This window comes from Vulpes lagopus, chromosome 4 (genome assembly GCF_018345385.1).
Source record: "Vulpes lagopus strain Blue_001 chromosome 4, ASM1834538v1, whole genome shotgun sequence".
In the NCBI taxonomy this organism is placed as follows: domain Eukaryota; kingdom Metazoa; phylum Chordata; class Mammalia; order Carnivora; family Canidae; genus Vulpes; species Vulpes lagopus.
The window spans coordinates 42,910,528-42,930,770 of record NC_054827.1 but is presented as its reverse complement, the minus strand read 5'-3'; the positions used below and the strand labels follow the sequence as shown (position 1 = coordinate 42,930,770).

At 47.8% G+C, this 20,243-nt stretch overlaps 1 protein-coding gene across 6 annotated transcripts in view; it reads left to right on the top strand.

The window, feature by feature from the left end:
- ACTR3B (actin related protein 3B) overlaps positions 1-20,243 on the top strand; it is an 86,080-nt gene that overhangs the window by 55,234 nt on the left and 10,603 nt on the right. For all 6 annotated transcript variants that reach the window (XM_041752701.1, XM_041752695.1, XM_041752700.1 and 3 more), the window contains one exon: positions 194-286. In XM_041752701.1, the coding sequence (XP_041608635.1) occupies positions 194-286 (93 nt within the window). The remainder of the gene's footprint in view (positions 1-193; positions 287-20,243) is intronic.

The window sequence follows — 20,243 nt, the reverse complement described above, 5'->3', positions numbered from 1 at the left end:
CCTCTCTCGAGGGGATGTCTTCATCCTTAGACACAGTCACATTTAATTCATTTGACATATTATACATTCCAGTGTGAAGTTTTTAGGGGTATGGTAGATTCTGTGTCTGTTAAAGTTACTTTTTCAAAGAATTTTTCTTTTGTCCTATTGAGAGAAGTGTATAATGTTTTTTTTGTATTTATATAAAATTTAGTTTGCCAACCCAGATTTTATGGAGTCCATCTCAGATGTCGTTGATGAAGTAATACAGAACTGCCCCATCGATGTGCGGCGTCCACTCTATAAGGTATAAGCTGCCTGGGTAAGGTGCTTTGATTCACTTTAGCATTCAAGACTATCAGACATTTATGCAGACATTCCTATTGCACTCTTGTTTGATAGGCTTTGTTAAAGGCCAGTGTGAAGGTAAGATATTTTTCTTAGAGTGAGGATGACTTAAATATTTGGATGTATGACTCACTTAACTGGAAATATTTAAATATTCTAGTATTTTCTACTCTTACCTGGCAAGCTGTATTTTCCCTTGGACAACTTGACCATGTGTGTTAATTGAAAGATAAGAGTGATACTTCCCTCTTATGCTTTCCGTGAAATCCACTGGTCCTGTTTCTTGCATATTTAGGTTTGGTGCCAAGTGTGGTGTTGCCAGAAGAAGTTAGAGCCTGAGATGAAACAGTCAAAGAGAAAATGCTCATGTAATATTTTCTCCAAAATTCTTTGATTGCAAGGAATTTTGGAACTTGAAATGAGAAAAGCCCATGTAATTATAGGATAAAAGGAAATATTGCTGAGCCACATATTGAGAGCAGAACGTGGAGGTCTCTTGGTCTTTGTCATGAACTGACTTCTCCCTGAGTGTGTCCCACTGTCCGCCAGGGGCCCCGGCTCCGGCCTACCTTACCCATGCTCCAGGCGTGGCATGTGACAGGACAGAGAATCCGGCTCAGTGATTCTTGTTTCATGTGTACAATGGTTTTTGAGGAGAGTGAGGTAAATCAGGCTAGGTTCAAATGGAGTGATGTCTACAGTGTGTATTGTCAGTGAGAAAGCACGTTACAAAATTTACACATGGTATTACCATGTGGTATAGAGTTTGTGCTCATAAGAAAACGATTTGAATGATTGTGCAGGATCTTTGGGGGTGAGGAATGGATAGCTTTTACTTTCAACCTTTTGTATTTTAAAATTATTAGAAATTTTCTAGTTAGACAAGCTGTATTTTTATGATTGGAAAAAATTCACTATGTAGAGAACTTTTTATAGGTGAAAACAAAGTATAATTCTTTTTTATTTGTTGCATATTCTTTTTTTTGTTGTTGTTGTTGTTGTTGCATATTCTTAACATCTTTCTCCTCCAGTGAAAAGTGCAAGGAAGGGGAACTGAAGGCAGACCAGGGGATTAAGGTGCTCCTGTTTTTACTGTGAGCATCACCCAGGCTGTTCCCCCTCCTTAACTCCCACTAGATGCTGCCGGCTATGCCATCTCCTCCCCGAAGGCGAGGAGCACGTGTGCACCATGTGCGAGTGTGCGCAGCTTCTGCCAGTTGCTGCGGATTGCTCCTCATGGGGTTACATTTCTCAGGACAGTTTAGTTCATGAGCAGTGGATTTCTAGGCTTCTTGAAGAAGAGATGGCCTCGGAGACTGTGTGGACCGGGCCCCAGAGGTGGGCCAAGTGGAGCAGATGGTGCTCAGGCTTTCTTTGGCTCCACTTGCCATCTCCTGTCATAGGACAGGTGCTGTAGCCCCAGTGACTGGGACTGTAAGGTTGGGCAGTGGGATAGTCTCTGCTGCTTAGAAAAGATGCGACCATCTTTTCTTTTCCCTGGGGTCACCTGGAGGAGTCGGCCTCTCGTCTCTTTCCTTGTGGGGCGCCTGCTGCTTCCTGTGACCAGTAGTTACACTGGGACGCCGTTTCCAGGTGCAGAATCTTTAAGTTGCTAACAACAGTGTGCTAATAACAGAGTCATCAGAGAGAAGGATTACAAGTGGGAGAGAGTATGACTTATAAAGTGGAGGAGGGAAAAGGAGTTTTGGGGGTTGGGAGTGAGAAAGTCTTCTGCAGAGGCTGTTCAGATCCGGATACTTTGTCTCCTCACCACTCAGGGGATCTAGCTTCCAGTTCTGTCTGCTTTTTAGACATTTCCAGGTGACTTCCCCATAGCTGTCACAGAAGCTACACATGTGTAGTCCCTGCTTACATTTTGTCTCCTGAATTGCTAAGTTGACCTGCCTGTCATCACCTGACAGAAAGGTTGGGCTGTATCACCAGCAGCCCCAGGCTGGTCAGACCTGGTGACTCTCATGGAGTGAAAGTGAGGAGATACCAGCTAGTCACTTCACTTCACGGTCATCCACCCAGGGGGTGAAGGTGGGTGAGAAGTGTGGGGAGACCTTCCCTTGGTGCTGGTGGCTGTGCCCATGGATGGGCTGGGGGCTGGAGGTGGTGAGCATAGAGCCTGTGTAGAGGGTTGGGCAATGGGATGCAGAGGCCGCTGTGCATGTGGTTGGGGGACAGTCAGGACCGGCAGTGACACTAATGCAAGGACATTAACCCTATTAGTATTTCTCAATTTATTATTATTTTTTAAGATTTTGTTTACGTATTTATTTACAGCGAGAGAATGAGTTGAGGGAAGGGCATACAGAGAGAGAATCTCCAGCAGATACCATGCTGAGCATGGAGCTGGCTGTGGGGTTGGATCTCATGATCCTAAGATCATGTCCTGAGCCAAAACCAAGAGCCGGTTGCTTAACTGACCAAGCCCCCCAGGGACCGCATACCAACATATATTTAAAGTTTCAGATTTCTATCAGTGCTGTGCTCAGGAAGTTGGAGAAAGTGCTTGAGCTTCTAAGTGTAATTTTTTAAATGGTAGGAAATTTCAGATTTGTTTTGTGCCTAATTGGTATCTGGGTGCCCCTTACCTTGTTCAGAAACAACCTTGAGCATCTCCATCTGTGAACAGATTTCTCTTGAAGAAATTACATTATTTGCATTTAGTAAATAGTGATACGAGCTGAGAACTGGATGAAACCTGTTCCTCACAGCCTTGTCGTGAGGTAGCTGTGGTTTCTCTTCCCGTGAGGTGGCCGCTGGTGCCTGGCAGCCCTGCTGTGTCCCAGAGGCCTGTCACGTGCAGGGACTTGGTCTTTTATTCCTCACATACGTGTTGAGGACAATGATCTTGTTTATAGATCAGAAGATTGAGCTTTGAGAGGAGTTAAGTGCAGGAGAGTCATGTAGCCACTTAGTGGTGCAGCTGGATTTTGAGACCAGGCCACATCCCACATCTTTGAAAACTCATCTGTGTTTCACCACGTGACACTGAAAATTATGTCAAATGTGGGAGGGGGATGAGTCTCCAAAGACAGAAGCCCTGTCCCTGACCACCCTTAGGACTGCCATCTCCCGTGGCTTGGGAGGGGCCGCAGTTATTGTGTTGGTGCTGAGTCAGACTTGTGCACCCTCAGCCACCCGAGTTTTTCTGTGGTGGCCTCTGCAGGGTTATTGCAGCTGTGCAGGTGGCCTAGAATTCAAGTAGGTTTGATTGGGGGCAGGAGGCACTGACCGTGCTTTTCTCCTTTGTCATGTGGCCAGGCTCTGTGCCCTGTGGGGAGAGGGGGACACAGAGGGCACCGCACCCCTTTGCTGCTTTCATGAGATACCGGAGTAGATTAGAATGCATCACAGGGAACCCTGCCCCTGAGATCCCTATGCTCAGTGAAGGTTTCTGTGTTTGCTCAAGGGACACATCGTGTGGGGCGGCACCACCTAGAGCATCGCCTTACTGGGCACCTGCGCAGCGCTGGCAGGCCACTTCGGCTGTTCTCCGTGGCATCCCTGGGCTTGGGTGGTGGGGAGGGGTGACTGAATGTCCGCTGGGCACCCCACCTCTACCTGGCCACCACAGAAGAGACTTGTTTCCAGAACACGGGGCTTGCTGGGTGCGTCGAAGTTTAATAGAGAAGCCTCCAGACACCTGCCAGGTAGTGACTGTCACAGCGCATTCTCCTCAGGGTGATTTTCCTGCAAAAGGCCAGATGGTAGAGGTTTCCAGCTTCCAGACCATCTATTCTGCTGCGTTTACTCAGCTCTGCCAAAGCTGCTGGGATGATATGCGGCTGGCCAGAGGTGCTGTTCCCAGGAACTTGATGGAAATGGTCAGCCTGTTGGAGAGAGAATTGCTTCTGAAAGCCCAGCATCAGGACGCCTTCCCTACGAGGTCTCACAGGCTGGATGTCAGGTGTGGCCTCGGTGGGCCACCCTAAGGAAGGATGTCGTAAACAGTTCCTAGCAGGCTCCTTTTGCTTCCAGGCACTCGGGGCTCCCACCAGCAAAGGACAGAGTGGACTCAGTTTCCTGAGCTGCCCCTGCATGGTGTCATGAAGGGGTTCTCCTGGGGCTTTATGGTTTAGACTCATTCTGTTCTTTTGGTCCCGCTTTCCTCCCTCCCCTCCTGCTAAGTGTGGACTTGGCTTTGTCACGAGCCTTTCAGCTAAGCTTCTGTGTTCGTGAAACGCACAGATGTGTGTGTTTGTGGGTTTGAACAACTAGATCTAAGATACTGTTAGTTGGAAGATGCACTGTAGACACTGGAGCAGAACAGGCAGTGGCCCTGCTCAAGTGCCATGAGGCAGCATCCTTCCAGCTCAGTCTTCCTGCTCTGCCACTCTCTTCCCATCACTGCTGCTGCTTCCCACCTGCTAGGCCTCCTTGTCAGTGGCCTCAGCACCTGCCACGAGCTCCAGCAGTGTTGGGGAGACCTGGTCCTCACCTACAGAAGCTCATGACTGGAAAGAGGAAGTATCCCATGTGCTGAGCCCTGAGGGACAAGCTGCCTAGGTGGGTATCCCCCAGGTGTAGGTGTGGGCTTCTGACCTCACAGCCACTGTGCGCCGTCCCCACCGTTCCCACAGCCTCACTCGGGCCTCTGTGGTGGCCAACACGGTGGCAGTAGGGCCCTAGAGACCTAGCAGAAAGGAGCACTGAGCTAGCCCTCGGCTTTAGGGGAAGTGGCCTTCCCTTTGGCCAGCTTGGTCATGGTGCTGCTGTCCAGCCCAGCTGGGCCAGGACTTCTGATGTTTACCAGATGCAGTCTTGGTGACCACAGGGGGTTTCTTGGAGGAAGGGAGTGGGGGAGGCCTGCTTTAGGCTCTGTGGAGACACCTGAGACATTCCTGGTCCTTGCATCGGCACCTCATGCAGGCCCGTAGACAAGAAAGAGGTGGTGGATGAGTCAGAATAAGAGGTGGCTGTAAAAATTTAGAATCTATAGAAACAAAACAGATTTTCATTTTTACCTTTATTTGCCTTTTAAAAGATTTTTATTCTTAAGTAATCTCTACACCCAACGTGGGGCTTGAACTCAAAACCCCGAGATCAAGAGTTGCATGTTCCACTGACTGAGCCAGTCAGAAGCCCCATAATTTTTTAGACAAAAGTAATCATAATCTATTTTTTTTTCGTCCTGGCCTGTAGAGTAAAAGGATAGGTGTTCACACGCCCCCATTCTGTGTTCAGCTGCTATATTATGGAGGTGGGGGCCTGGCGGTGGGGTCTCCCATGAGGGCTCAGGCTTGCTTGGGCCTGTGGTTACCCCAAAAGGCCAAGTCATTACAAGGAGCGGGTGCTTCTGGAAACCAGAAGTGCTCATCCCTGGCTGCCTGTGGCCAGCACCTGGAGTGCTAACATATCCACTTGCCCGGGTCCCACCCTGGAGATTCTGATAGAACTAGGCTGGGCCTGGGCATTGGGAATTTAAAATCTTCCCAGATGATTCTAATGTACAGCTGAATTGAGAACCACTGTTAGTGACTCGTTCACTCCTGGATTCGTCAGTGTTTAGTGACTTTTACGCTTTACTTGAGGGCAAAGCCAAGCTTGAGTTCTTTGTAGTGTAACTGGATGTCTTCTATTTCTGCTCTGTTTGTCAGCTGAGTGCACCACTCAATACAAGACCCTACTGTTGCTAAATTAGAAGATGTGAGTGTGTCTGAGAGGTGGTTCTTGTCTTTAAGAGCTTATTAAAAAGCTACAAATAATACTGAAATGATTCTAATGGAACCACTACAAGCTAAATGTCATTAAAATGAGTCATGCAAATTATGGTAATTGAGAGAAGGGACCGATTGCATTTAATTAGAGGGAATCCTGAAAGGCTGCAGAGGTGGCAGTTGAGCAGTGTCTGAGGGCTCGGCCTGGGGGGGTGGTGGGGGTGAGTCAGGAGACAGAACTTCACAGGTAGCCAGTGGGAAGGAAAGCAGGGCAGGTGTTTCAGAAACCTGTTTTGGGTGGATTCTAAGGAGGCACTGATGGTAGTCAGAAACAGATCTAGTCAGAAACAAATCTGGCAAGGCCAGCGATAAAATACTGGTAAATGTGCTTTAGCAGTGGGTTGGAAGTTGTTAAAAAGTCTTATTCAATATGTTTGTCAAGCAGATGTGAATATATCTCGATATAGGTCAAGGAACAATTTTTCTGTAACAAATACCTTGAGTTGGGTATATATATTTTAATTATGGTAATGTCTTTTAAATCAGAGAAGCATGTTGCAAAGTAAATGAATTATATTTATCATTTTCATTCATTTTTTTTAAAGAATTTGTCTTTTTTTTTTTTTAAGATTTTATTCATTTATTCATGAGAGAGAGAGAGAGAGAGAGGCAGAGACACAGACACAGGCAGAGGGAGAAGCAGGCTCCACGCAGGGAGCCCGACGCAGGACTGGATCCTGGGTCTCCAGGATCACATCCTGGGCTGAAGGTGGCGCTGAACCACTGAGCCACCTGGGCTGCCCTATTATTTTCATTCTTAATGTTGAAGAAGTTCAAATATCTTTAGTATTTAAGAGAGAAAAAAATATATTTTAAGGTATTATTTTTTCCATCCCTTTTCAAAATAGGCCTTTCAAAATAGTCAGATGAGATCCTGATTCAAGTCTGACATGTGAATGGATATGAGGGAAGCTGCTCTGTTTGGGGAAAGGAAGTGGGCAGAGAAGGTTCCAGAGCTCTGCTGGTTCAGCCTTGGCTTTATGCCTGTGTACCCCGTATCTCTCTGTGGTACATCCTGCTGATGTGGCCAGAGCTGCACAGTTCTCATGTGTCTGGGGAGGAGCAGTGAAACCCACCACTGGATATTGACTTGCCAAGCTGAGGACTTTCAGAAGCTCATTTTACCCGAGTGGTGAAGGAATCAGTGATGTGTCCACTATTCTGACATCTGAGTAGATGTGCACTAAGCACCTGGAGAAGGCCAGATGAGCTGTGAGGGCGCGGAAGGGGATGCTCACTCACTCCAACAGAGGGTGAGGGAGAGCTCCTGGTGAGCGGCGTCTGAACCCACACACTCTTGACGCACTTTTCTGCGATGGTGGACACGGTCTACGTCTGTGTGGTTTAATATAGTTGCCACTAGCCACGTGTGGCAAGATGAGGGTGGAGAGGCGAACAGCCTGGAAGGAGTTGGGCAGGAGTCAGATTACAGCAGTCACAGGCAGGAAAGGGGTCACAAGGGAGAGAGAGGGTGTGCAGACATTCTTGGGAGACCTTGTTCGGAGTTGTTTCATCCCCCGGGTCAGGCAGCTGTTCACAGCCAGCCCTGGAGATTCACTTGGATTTTCTGTAGGACACTGGGTGGCATCCTGTGGCCCACGGTTTAGAAATAGGCTCGTTCAGACTTTGCTGGGATTGCAGGTTCCGCCCGAGAGTCAAGAAGCTCTTGTCCCTAAGGAGGGGCATTCCTTTAAGAATACAGTGCAGGTTGGTTCCCAGGGGCTCCTGATGGTGCTTCTGCCTCACCTGCAGTGAGCAGCTGTGGACGCTCCTCTGCCAGCATTCTGCTGTGCACTGCAGTGCAGCGAGCGGGTTAGACTTACACAGCATGGTGGGTAGGTGGCAGTGTCTGTCTGTCAAACTGGGTGAAAATAAGAAGAGTCTCCAGCCTAGAATCTGCTTAGCATTACAGGAATGTGAGTTTTTGTCATTTTTAATGCCATATTAGGTGTTAACTGAATTTCCTGGTAATACATACTTGATTTCAAGTCTTTCTGACTTAGGCTTCAGGTGGCAAGCAGGTTATGTGTAGTGTTTATTTATTTTTTATTTTTTTTAAAAGATTTTATTTATTCATTCATGAGAGACACAGAGAGAGGCGCAGAAACACAGGCAGAGGGAGAAGCAGGTTCCATTCAGGGAGCCTGACGCGGGACTGGATCCCAGGTCTCCAGGATCAGGCCCTGGGCTGCAGGTGGCGCCAAACCACTGCGCCACAGGGGCTGCCCATGTGTAGTGTTTATAATGGCATCTGCTGCCATGGTCTTTACCAGCAGAGAGGCAGGACCCTTCTGTTTCTGGAGGTGTGTTATTTTATTTTTTTAAGGATTTATTTATTTTTTTTATTTATTTGGGAGAGAGAGTGAGAGAGAACAAGCAGGGTGAGGGGCAGTGGGAGAAGCAGATTCCCTGCCAAGTGGGAAACATGATGCAAGGCTCCATCCTGGGACCCCAGGACCACAACTCAAGCCGAAGGCAGATGCTTAACTGACTGAGCCACCCAGGTGCCTCATGTGGAGGTGTTTTATAATTGAGACTTTTATTTGACATGAAACAAACACTTGTGCAGCCAAGTAAGGTATTATTATGATTGCTGAGGGCTACTGAAAAAATCCAGCCACCACAGTGACCTGAATAAACAGATGGTACAGTCACGTGAAGTGTGAGGATTTGAGCCATCTAGCAAGTCAGAGGACTGCACGGTAAGATACAACTTTAGTCTAGAAAGCTTAGACTCTTTAGATGAGCAAAGATTATTATTTCCAACTTAAAATGCATTTAGAAAATTTGAGAAATATTGAAATCTTTCATAAAGAAAACAGAATCACTTCTCATTGCTTATCATTACTTTGACTACCTTCCTTATTCATGTTTGTGAAACATGAATAATAGGTAGATATATCATGCTACATGTATATTTTGTATCCTGTATATTAACTTAGCACTATGTTGTGCACATTTTAAGTACTCAGTATTCTTCAAAAACATTATTTTAGTGGGATCTAAGGCTCTGTCCTGTGTCAGTTTCTGTATCCAACTCTTTTCTTACATTAAGGGTATTAGGGTTTTGATATTTTGTAGCTTGGGTCAAGATCTCTTTCTTTCCAGGACGTAATGTGACATTTACAGCGGCATGTCATTAGTGATGCTTTCTGAGCTGGCTGGTTCTGATGAGAGAATTTGTGGACAGGAGCCCAACAGGTGCTTGTCTGGGTCAGCGGGTCTTTGATCACTGGTGGATTTCTAGTCAAAATCTCAGTGGGCTTGCAGGAGGTATACTGTCGGGTACTGATTGGGAAGGTGACTGTCTAGAGTGTCCTGACTGCTGGCACCCAGGAAATTGACTGTTGCTTTCTCTGTGATGGAGAATCACCTGGTCTGTTTTCTAAATTATACTGCCTTTAGAATGAATCACATCGAATGTTGGCTTTTGTATGACATTTCTGGAAAAGTATGCTTAAGAGTGTAGGCTCCAGGGATGCCTGGGTGGCTCAGTCTGTTAAGCAGCTGCCTTTGGCTCAGGTCATGATCCTGGGGTCCTCGGATCCAGCTCCCTGCTCAGCAGGAAGCTTGCTTCTCCCTCTCCCTCTGCCCCTTCCCTAAGCTTGTGCTCTTTCTATCTTTCTCTCAAATAAAGAAAGAAAATACTAAAAAAAAAAGAAAGAATGTAGGCTCCAGAGCCAAACTGCCGTGTTACCATTTTGCCTGAGCCACTTGGGAGCATCATGACAGGGCAGTGATTATTCTGGCTCTCCCAGCCTCTGCTTCCTTTGCTGTAGGATGGGCATAATTAGTGTGACTGTCTCATGGAATTACCATGAGGATGTGCTGAGATAATCCTGACAAATGATAAAGCGCAGTACATACTACAGTTAATACTAAGTAAATATTATTATTTTATCATATGCTGTTATTCTATGGGCTTTGGAGTCCAATGTGCAACTTACTAGCTGTGTGGCTTTGGGCCAGTTATTTGACTACTTTAATCTGTAAGGGTAAATAAATAATAAACTGATATGTACTTAATGTTGTTATGAGGCTTGGATGGGGCAGTTCCTGCTGTAGCATGGTAACTGCCCTCTGCTGAGTGCATGAATGTTGATTACTGCTCATAGTGTGGCAGACCGGGAATTGGATATGACAGGTTATTGATGTGGGTTTAGTTCAGAGGAAATGCTGCAGTTCTGTTTTATTCCAGTAAAGTAGTTGTATGAAATATGCATTTTTCTATTTGAATTGACTGAGTTACGAGGGAAGGGAGGGATTCTGTGACTTAGTAAATCAGCAGTCAGACTTGATAGGACTTTCAGCAGATTAGTGCATTTTGAGTTTTTCTTCTTGGCATTAGTAAAGACTATGCAGTAAGAACATACAAGGGGGAGAGATTTCTCCTCAGCTGAAGCCGAGTGATTGACAGTCCAGGGCAGGAGAGCCTTTCACCAGTGGGAGAAGGGGTGGCTGAGGCAAGGGGAGGCTCTGAGTGATCACACCTTGGCAGGGGGATGCCTGGTGGCTGCATGGGCCCTACATGGTCCCTCAGTTCACATACTCATTGAGCAGTACTTGTGGGGAACCCGCTGTGTGCTGGTCATTGTTCTGGGTCCTGTGGGGTCAGCTGTGATCAAAACAGGGAAAAAAAATCCCTGCCATTGTGATGGTTACACTCTTGTGGGGGCATTCGACACAAATCAGTATGTGGGTAAAATACGGAAGTGCTCAGGAAGCTGGAGCAGCAGAGGATGGGGGTGGCGGGCTTGGGGCATGGCCAAGTGAGTCTCCAAGTAGTGGGTGACACGGACTTGCAATTTCCATGTGTCATGAAGTATTATTCTTGTGCTCCCCCCCTTTAGAAATGCAAAAGCCATTCTGAGCTCCTAAGCTGTACTAGAACAGTCACTGGCCCAATTTGGGTTCATGAATGGAGTTGCCAACCCTTGGTCTAAGTGAATGGCAGCCCTGGAATTATGCAGTGCACAATCTGCATAGTGGCCGTGGGTCTTGTGAACTGTTGGAAGGGCTTTGTCTTAAGCCCCAAGAGAGCTGAGAAGACCCTGGAGGGGTCTAAGTATGGCAGTGACCTGATACGACATGCTCTGACACAACAGTCATGGCTGCCATGTTGGAAGTAGAATGTAGGCTCAGGACTGAAGGCGCGAACAAGCTGGTAGGTTACCCCCACCGCCCAGAAGACATAGTCATGGAGGTCTTGTGGAATGGTCAGATTTGAGTCCTGTTTTGGGGTTAGAACCAACAGGATTTTCAGAAGTAGATGTGCAGCGTGAGAAGCAGAAGGAATCACCATCACTAGCTAGATGTCGTGCCTGTGGTGTCATGCCACATTCCAGCTGTGGTGGCTAATACTGTCACCTGTTGTTTTGAGCACATCACTTCTTCAGGAAACCTGCCGCTAGCTCTTGTTGCTCAGTGAGAAGCGCATAAATCACAGTCACGCATTAGAAAGTTCTCTTGATATTTTTGATTTTTGATAATTGTTTTTCAGCATAATTGTTTTCCTTGGTGATCCTACATATTTTATTTTATGCATTTTAGAGCATTATTGTGGGGAGGGGTCTATGGCCCCCGAAGATCCACACCTTCTGCCTTAGCAGCCCCTCCCATTCTCACCTGTGGCCCCTCCCCTCTAGAAACTTGAGGATGCTTCCCCCTGAATGTCACTCCTGTGGTCACCCCTTGCCCTGGGGCTCCTTCCAGTCAGCTTGGAATAGGCCATAACTCCTTGAAGCTGTCTTAGCCCTCTGCACCTACCCCCCCCCCCCCCCCACGCTTCTTGTGCAGCAGAAGCCCTGGGAAGCTTTTCTGTGCACTTGTCCTCACATTTCTCTCCTCGGCATATTCCAGACATGATTTCACCCTCATGGCTCTCCCCGTGCTGCTCCTGCATGGGCACTGTGACCTCCATGTGTTAGCGAGGGCACCTGGGAGCACCCCCCACCCCCCGCACACCTTCCTGCCCTGCTGCTCCCCACATGGGGCTCCTGGGCCCTTCTCTTTGTGGCTCTGTCCACTCCCTTCTTGTGCTGTACTGTTTGTCCTCTGATGACTCCAGACTCGGGGCCCGCAGCCCAGACTGCAGGCTTGTCTACCAGCTGTCGTCTTCCACCCCCACGGGTGTCTGGCAGACCCTGAGCTGAGTTCTCCATCTTCCCCTCAAACCCCTGCCACCTGTGGTTAGTGGTAGCTCCACCCTTCCAGTGAGGTTTTAGGCCAGAAACTTTGGAAATTGTCTTCTTGACTCCTTTTATCTCTCATACTGCACATTACCCCTCATCAGGTTCTGTTATGTTCTCAGGCCATGTGCAAACTAAGCATCTCTCACTGCCAAGTGTGCTGCTACCCCGGTGCCAGCCACTGTCATCTTTGGCCAGCTAGATTAGTGTCCTTTACTGGGCTCCCTTCTGACTCAGCCTCAGTGCAGGGCCAGACAGGTACTGTTAACATCTCAGTCAGATCAGGCCCTGTGACAAAGACCTTCCAGAGCCTTCTTGGCTCTCTCAGATCCCAGGCTGGTCCTGTAAGGGCTACAGCTCCCTGTGACCTGGTCTGTTAATTCAGAAGCCCATGTCATGCTCTTCCTGTCTGCCTCATTTCACTCTGTCTGGACTCCTCTGTTCCCTTCTTGCTGTTTCACAAACACACCAAACATGCTTCCACCACAGGGCCTTTGTACCTGCTACTCCTTTTGTCTGGGAAATTCTTCCAGGTATCTACCTGACTTCCTCAATACCTTCCACTCCTTGTTCAAATGTCATCTTCTAACGAGGCTTCTGACCATGCTGAAAGTAGCATGTCTGCCCTGCTCCTACACCTATTTCACCCTCCCTTGCCCTGCACAGCCCTTATCTCTGGTGTCTTCCCCGTTTTGACCTGTTAGCTTCAGCCCTGACCAACAGTTTCTGGTGCACAGTAGGCTGTCAGTAGGTATTGCTGGACAAATGCATGGAGTACAGAGAGCTTTGTGAGCTCAGAGACGGCCACCTTTGCTGCTTGGGCAGAAGGTGGGAGGGAGGTATTGTGAGTCCTGAAGAGGTGATGAGCACTGGCTTTCTGGGACAGGTGCCATGGTGCACAGCCACGGAGGCCAGGTGGGCGTGGCCATGAGACAGCTGGGCTCTAGACTCCAGCGAGGTCAGGACGGCCTTTGTAGGGGCGCCTGGGGGGCTCAGGGTCATGGTCCCAATGTCCTGGCATTGAGCCCCGTGTCGGGCTCCTGCTCAGTGGGGAGCTGGCTTCTCCCTCTCCCTCTGCCGCCTCCCCATCTGCTCAGGTGCTCTCTCTCAAGTAAATCTTAAAAAAAGGGGGTAGGGGGCTTTATATGTGCTCCTATGGAGTTTGGGCTTAATTAAGACCAAATCTAGAATCTTGGTGAAAAACATGTTTCGAAAACCAGGCCCAGTAAAGAGGTGTTAAACTGTTAAAATAAACATTGAGTTCAACATCTTACCTTAAGGGGTCATGTTGACCTGTGCTTTGCAGACAGTGAAAGTAGTGATAGACACTGTTTTTTTTTCCTTAACTTTGCAAGTGATGTTAGATAAGTTGGGCATGTTAAGTGCTTTCTCTGTGCTGGGTGCTTGCTGTGAGCTCTCTGTCTCCTTCATGGGTCTGTTTTTTTTCTGTAAGTAAGGGGGTTGATTGGAGAATATGAAAATTTCATTATTTGTGGTAACCTGTGGACAGAATGGAGGATGTTTACTTACTCCTCTGTGTGGGAATGGATCGGGAACACCATGCGGCGTTGCTCGTGCTCTGAGCACAGAACCATCGCTGTGAGTGCTGTCACTGTGGCCTCCGCAGTGAGATGGCAAGGATGCGTATATTGGTCCTTCCACCGATTCCTCTCTGTTCCTGGCTGCCCCCACCCCCCCGCCTCGCTCTGAAAGTGAAACAGGCAGTAAACTGAACAGGTGCTGCCTAAAAGCAAAACTGAAATGTCGGGATAGCTCTCTGAACACTCACTTGGGTTGAAAATAGCAAGTTCAGGTAATCTTTACTGCTCCTGAGGCACTACTTAGGAAACCAGCTTCTTTGCTCGCAGGCTGCAGGTGGCAGGTGGGAAGTGCTGGGGGTATCCAGGCAGAGGGCGCCGCCTCCTTGTGGCTGCCTGCTTCTCCTGGTAATGGCTTCCGTCTGTCCTGTCTGTCCCCATTCTTAGGAACCCCCGGGATATGTGTCAAGCGCGAAGGGCCAACTCTTAGCTGTGCTGTTTCTTGGCAGAGTGGGTGGTCCATTGGTGAGAACGACGCGGTTCACACTGCGGAGTGGCCCGGGGCCAGCGTGGCCGAGGGGCTCAGGATGGGCTCCTCCTTGGGCTCCTTGTGTGATTTGTTTCTGGCGTCATCATGCACAAGAGCAGCACGATGACAGGTGACAGCTGGCTGGCCTAAAGGTTGGCTGGCGAGGTGAGGTCTGCCTTCTTGTCTTTGTAGAACTCTTCCACTCAAAGTTTGGTTGGGGTGGGGGCAAAGGTACATTTTTATAGTTGAATGTTGAGATGAGAAAGCTTTTTCTTGGTTAGTAGAGGAAAAAAAATCAATTTTTGATTTCCTGTTTGTAATGTCCAGCCGGTCGACGATTGTGAGAATTCATCCATCCTCTTTCCTCTGGACGGACCTGAGTTACTGTGTCCTCTAATCCCTGCTGCTTTGGCTGTGGTGGCTGTGTATCCACGGTGAGCGTTTTGCTCTTAGGAGGTGGTAGGTCAGTTGGCTTTGGCTGCCCCAGGCCGGACTTGCTTTCCCCTCTACAGTTGTAATTTTTGTGGCTGCGCCCACCCCATTACGCTGTGCTGTGCTGTGCTGTGCGCGGGTGGGGGTGGGGGCGCTGTGCAGGAGGCTTGCTGCCCGGCTTCATAGTGTGTGCCGGGGGCACCCGGTTTTGGACAGGTTCTGTGGAGCTGCTCTTGGAGAGAGGTTGAGGGTCCTGTGGGACTTGAGAAGGAAGGTGGTGAGGAGCCCTGAGGGCAGTTTGGTTGAATGGGGTGGGCGGTGGTGTAGGCGGCCAGACCCAGTGCAGTGGCAGGTGGGCCTCAGCTCCTGGTCCGTCTGGTGCAGCAGTTCCACGTGCCCTGTCATTGGAGGGATGCCGTGAGCACTGGGGTCTGGGGCTCAGGGTTTGTTCAGTTAGGTGACCTTGGCAGCTGCTTGACCTCTCCAGGCCTTGGTGTCCTCACCAGCAGGTCTGGCAGGCTGGTCCCCACCTTGTGCCGCTGTTGGGAAGGTGTGCGAGTTGGGATGTGGAAGTGCTTTCGCCAGCACCAGGCTGTCAGCACCTTGCCGTGTTCTGTTGAATGACCGCTGGCAATGTTCCAGATGCCCCTGCACCCGGGCCAGGTGGATGGGTCTTCAGTGTCCATGCAGGGCTCCAGCTAATGGACTTTTCTATTTTTCAAATTCCCAGGGATTTTCCTAGTTTCCTTGGCTCTCTCTTTGCAGCAGCTGCTGTTTTGGGGATGGTTGTTCAGCTGGAATTAGCTGCAGAGTGGGCACCCCTTCCCTGATGCCCCCTGGCTTTGCTGCTATGCAGGTCTCTTTGGTTTTGTTGCTTAGCACCGGAGCAGAGTTTCCTTGCTTGGTGCTCTGGACATTTGGGCCAGATCCTCTCCTGTGGGCTGCCCTGTGTACGCTGAGAGGGTCCACAGCCTGCCTGGCGTGTACCTGCTGGGTGCCAGGAGCATCGCAGTTTCCGCCCTGACTATCACAGATGTCTCCGGACAGTCCTGAATGCCCCCCGGGGCCAATCTCATCCTGTGCCTTGGGGAGGAGCATGAGATTACTGAGGTTCAACAACGCAGTAGAGACCATCAGTTATTCTTATCTGTGGCTCCTGAATTACTTGCTGGAGTCCGTTCTCTTCCCTTTCTCCCTTTATTCCAGAGTTCAGTAAAGCAAACACCCCTCACCCTTGGGTCCCTCCACTCACCCACAAATGTTTTGTTCAGGACCGACTGCCTTCTGTGCCCTGTGCTGAGTGATGGAGTGCAGAGAGTGTAGATGGATCTCGGGGGCTGGACAGATGTGTACTGCTCAGTCCTGAGTGTGGCCCAGGGTGGGTGACAGCCCCACCAGTGTTGGGAGGCATGAGTGCCCCTGCTCTGGACCAGCCCCGTGCCAGGTGCTGCTCACACATCACCTCCTGCAGTTTTCTTAACAACCCTGTGGGCTACATGGTTATGTTATTTTGCAGAGGAGGAAATTGAAGTCTGGAGAGGTGAGCCCTTTGGTCTCAGAACCAGTGGAGGAGAGGGTGAGCCCCATATAGACAGGAGTGTCATTTCTTGGCGCTTGTGGAGTAGGACAGGGGTTGGGGTTCAGGCTGGGAAGAGCTTGGAATGCCTGTCGGGAACACAGCATCACTCAAATCCATGTTTGCTCATTTTGTAGAATGTAGTTCTCTAGTCGTTTCCTTGCTCTTGCCACATATTCCTTTCAGGCAAAAGGATTTCATAGCCTAGCTTTCTGCTGTATGCAGTATCAACAGTAAGCATATCTTCCTTTAGACTCTGTCCCCCTCCATTCTGTGTGGTGGGCTCCCTGTGCCCTGAGAACTGCTGCCAGGCCGCGGGGCGTGGGAATCAGTTGTGTCAGGATCAGCAAGAAGGGTGCTGTGGGTGGGTGGGTGTTGCGCCCTGGGGCAGTGAAGCCTTTATCAGTGGGATGCTCCTGCCAGGCAGCTCTGTTCTTATCAGCCTTCCATGGGACTGGTCACCCTAGTCTGTGCCCACATGGGGACCTCTCTGGCTTGGAGGCTCAAGTTCTTGTGCAAAATAGAGCTTAAGTCCAAGGGAAAGCCTGCATTTTAGATGGAAGTGCAGCATGATGGCAAGGAGAGAATTTAGCAGCAGTCGCTGAGTGGAGGAACCTGAGCTGGGTCCAGGATTAGGGGAGAGTGGGCTGGGATCAAGGGTTCGTTCACCATAAGTCCTTTGAGGTTACTGGGTCATGTTAGAATTTCTCAGCTCAGAGCAAGGCTTGGAACTGGGGTGAGGCCTGGAGCTTGCTCCTGGGTGGGCCTGAGCCACAAGGCCTGTTTTTCCATTGTGCACAGCAGCACATGGGAGTCAGTGTTTAGTACACTTGGATTGGACCGTGTGCTTCGTTCCTCACATAGCAGATAGTAATGCAGGGAGGAGCCGGAGACCAGGGAGCCTCAGGCTTCTTGCTGTTGTGTGCCTCAGGGTGGGGGCCACCCCTTGGGTGAGTCCTCCATTCACCACAATCCTTCCTCCATCACTTTCTATTACATTGCCCTGTTTGTAAAAATTCAACTTTGAATTCACCTGGACGAGGTCCCCGTCCCCACCCTCAGCCTAGTGCTGCAGAGCCCTGACCTGCTCCTTGTCACTGCAGGTCAGATTTGACTTTCTGGGGTTGCATGCCAGTAGAATCATACAGGTGTCCTCTGTTTCTGGTACTCAGTGCTTTGGGTCATAAACATACCACTTAGCACCTGCTGTATGATACCTCACAATGTATCTTCCCCACTGGTATGTTATTTGGCTTGTTTCCAGTTTTTGGCTACCACAAAAAAATCTGCTCTGAACATTTGGGTTCAAGTCTGTGTGGATATATGTTTTGTTTTCCTTGGGCAAATACCCAGGACTGCAATTGCTTTGTCATACGGTAAGTGTATGTCTAACTTTGTAAAGACCAGCAGATTTTCCCCCAAGTGGCTGTGCACTTTACGCTTCCACTGACAACGTGTAAGAGTTTTGTTTGTTCCTATCTTAACCTGAACTTGGTGTGTAGTGGATTTGATTAGTATGATCCTGATTCCAGATGCTGTTGACTGTCTTTTCATGTCCTTATTGGTCATTTGTGTACCTTCTTTTAGGAAATGTTTAACCTTTTTGCCTATTTTATTATTTGTTTTATTGAGTTATAAGAGTTATTTTTTAAAAGATTTTATTTATTTTTAATCATGAGAGACAGAGAGAGGCAGAGGCACAGGCCGAGGGAGAAGCAGGTTCCATGCTGGAGCCCGACGTGGGACTCAATCCCGGGACTCCAGGATTGTGCCCTGGGCTGAAGATGGTGCTAAACCACTGAACCACTCGGGCTGCGTGAGAGTTATTTTTTTATTCTGGATAGAAGTCCTTTGCCAGATATGTGTATTGCAAATATTTTTTTCCTAGTCTCTGGCTTGTCTCTTCATTTTCTTAGTGATATCTTTTGTTCATTTGTTTGTGTATTTATTTATTTACTTGTAATCTCTACCCTCAACGTGGGGCTTGAACTCATGGCCTGAGATCAGGAATCGCTTACTCCACTAACTGAGCGAGTCAGGGCCCCAGTTTTGTGGTGATATCTTTTGAAGAACAGAAATTTTTCATTTTATGAAGTCTGATTTATCCATTTTTATCTTTTATGGTTAATGTTTTTTTAATGTGCCATCAAGGAAATTTTTTGCCTACATCAAAGTAGAAAACATTTAACATTTAATCTATATCAAGATTAGAAAACATTTTCTTCTAGAGATTCTATAGTTCTAGCTTTTTCATTCAAGTCTAATCCATTCTGAATTACATTGTGTACATGAAGTCCCTGGTGAATAAGTGTTCACATCCTCCCATGGGTATCAGTTATTCTAGCCTCATTTGTTGAAAAAGAGGGTTCTTTCTCTATTGAAGTGCTTTGGCAACTTTGTCTAAAATCATTTGGGTGCATGTATACACCACTTTTATTGCATGAGTGGAAAAATCTTACATATTCTTTCTCTGAAGGCAACTCAAGATCTTGCAGTATTTCTAAAGTATCATAATGAACATCCATGTTCATACTCTGGTGAATTATTTCTTAATTAAAAAATAGGTTACAGAGATATGACAAATAATTGCATTACAGAGATATGACAAATAATTGCAATAACCCTAGACCGGATCCTGGACTGGAGAAATAAAAATCCTATAAAGACTATTAATTAGGTCAAGTGACAAAACCAGAATAAGGATAATAGATTGGACACAAGTTTTGTGTTCATATAAGTTTACAAAGTTAATAGTTGTGCTGTGGTAATGTAAGAATGTCTCTATTTTTATTTTATTTAGTTTTTATTTTTAAGATTTTATTTATTTGTTCATGAGAGACACATAGAGGCAGAGACATAGGCAGAGGGAGAAGCAAGCTTCTCACAGGGAGCTCGATGTGGGACTCGATCCCTGGACCCGGGATCACACCCTGAGCTGAAGGTAGATGTTCAATCACTGCGCCACCCAGGTGTCCCTCTCTTGTTATTTTATTTTACTTTATTTTTTATTATAAATTTATTTTTTATTGGTGTTCAATTTGCCAACATACAGAATAACACCCAGTGCTCATCCCGTCAAGTGCCCCCCTCAGTGCCCGTCACCCATTCACCCCCACCCCCTACCCTCCTCCCCTTCCACCACCCCTAGTTTGTTTCCCAGAGTTAGGAGTCTTTATGTTCTGTCTCCCTTTCTGATATTTCCTACCCATTTCTTCTCCTTTCCCTTATATTCCCTTTCACTATTATTTATATTCCCCAAATGAATGAGAACATATAATGTTTGTCCTTCTCCGATTGACTTATTTCACTCAGCATAATACCCTCCAGTTCCATCCACGTTGAAGCAAATGGTGGGTATTTGTCGTTTCTAATGGCTGAGTAATATTCCATTGTATACATAAACCACATCTTCTTTATCCATTCATCTTTCGATGGACACCGAGGCTCCTTCCACAGTTTGGCTATTGTGGCCATTGCTGATAGAAACATCGGGATGCAGGTGTCCCGGCGTTTCATTGCATCTGTATCTTTGAGGTAAATCCCCAACAGTGCAATTGCTGGGTCGTAGGGCAGGTCTATTTTTAACTCTTTGAGGAACCTCCACACAATTTTCCAGAGTGGCTGCACCATTTCACATTCCCACCAGCAGTGTAAGAGGGTTCCCTTTTCTCCACATCCTCTCCAACATTTGTGGTTTCCTGCCTTGTTAATTTTCCCCATGTTAATTTTCTCACTGGTGTGAGGTGGTATCTCATTGTGGTTTTGATTTGTATTTCCCTGATGGCAAGTGATGCAGAGCATTTTCTCATGTGCATGTTGGCCATGTCTATGTCTTCCTCTGTGAGATTTCTCTTCATGTCCTTTGCCCATTTCATGATTGGATTGTTTGTTTCTTTGGTGTTGAGTTTAATAAGTTCTTTATAG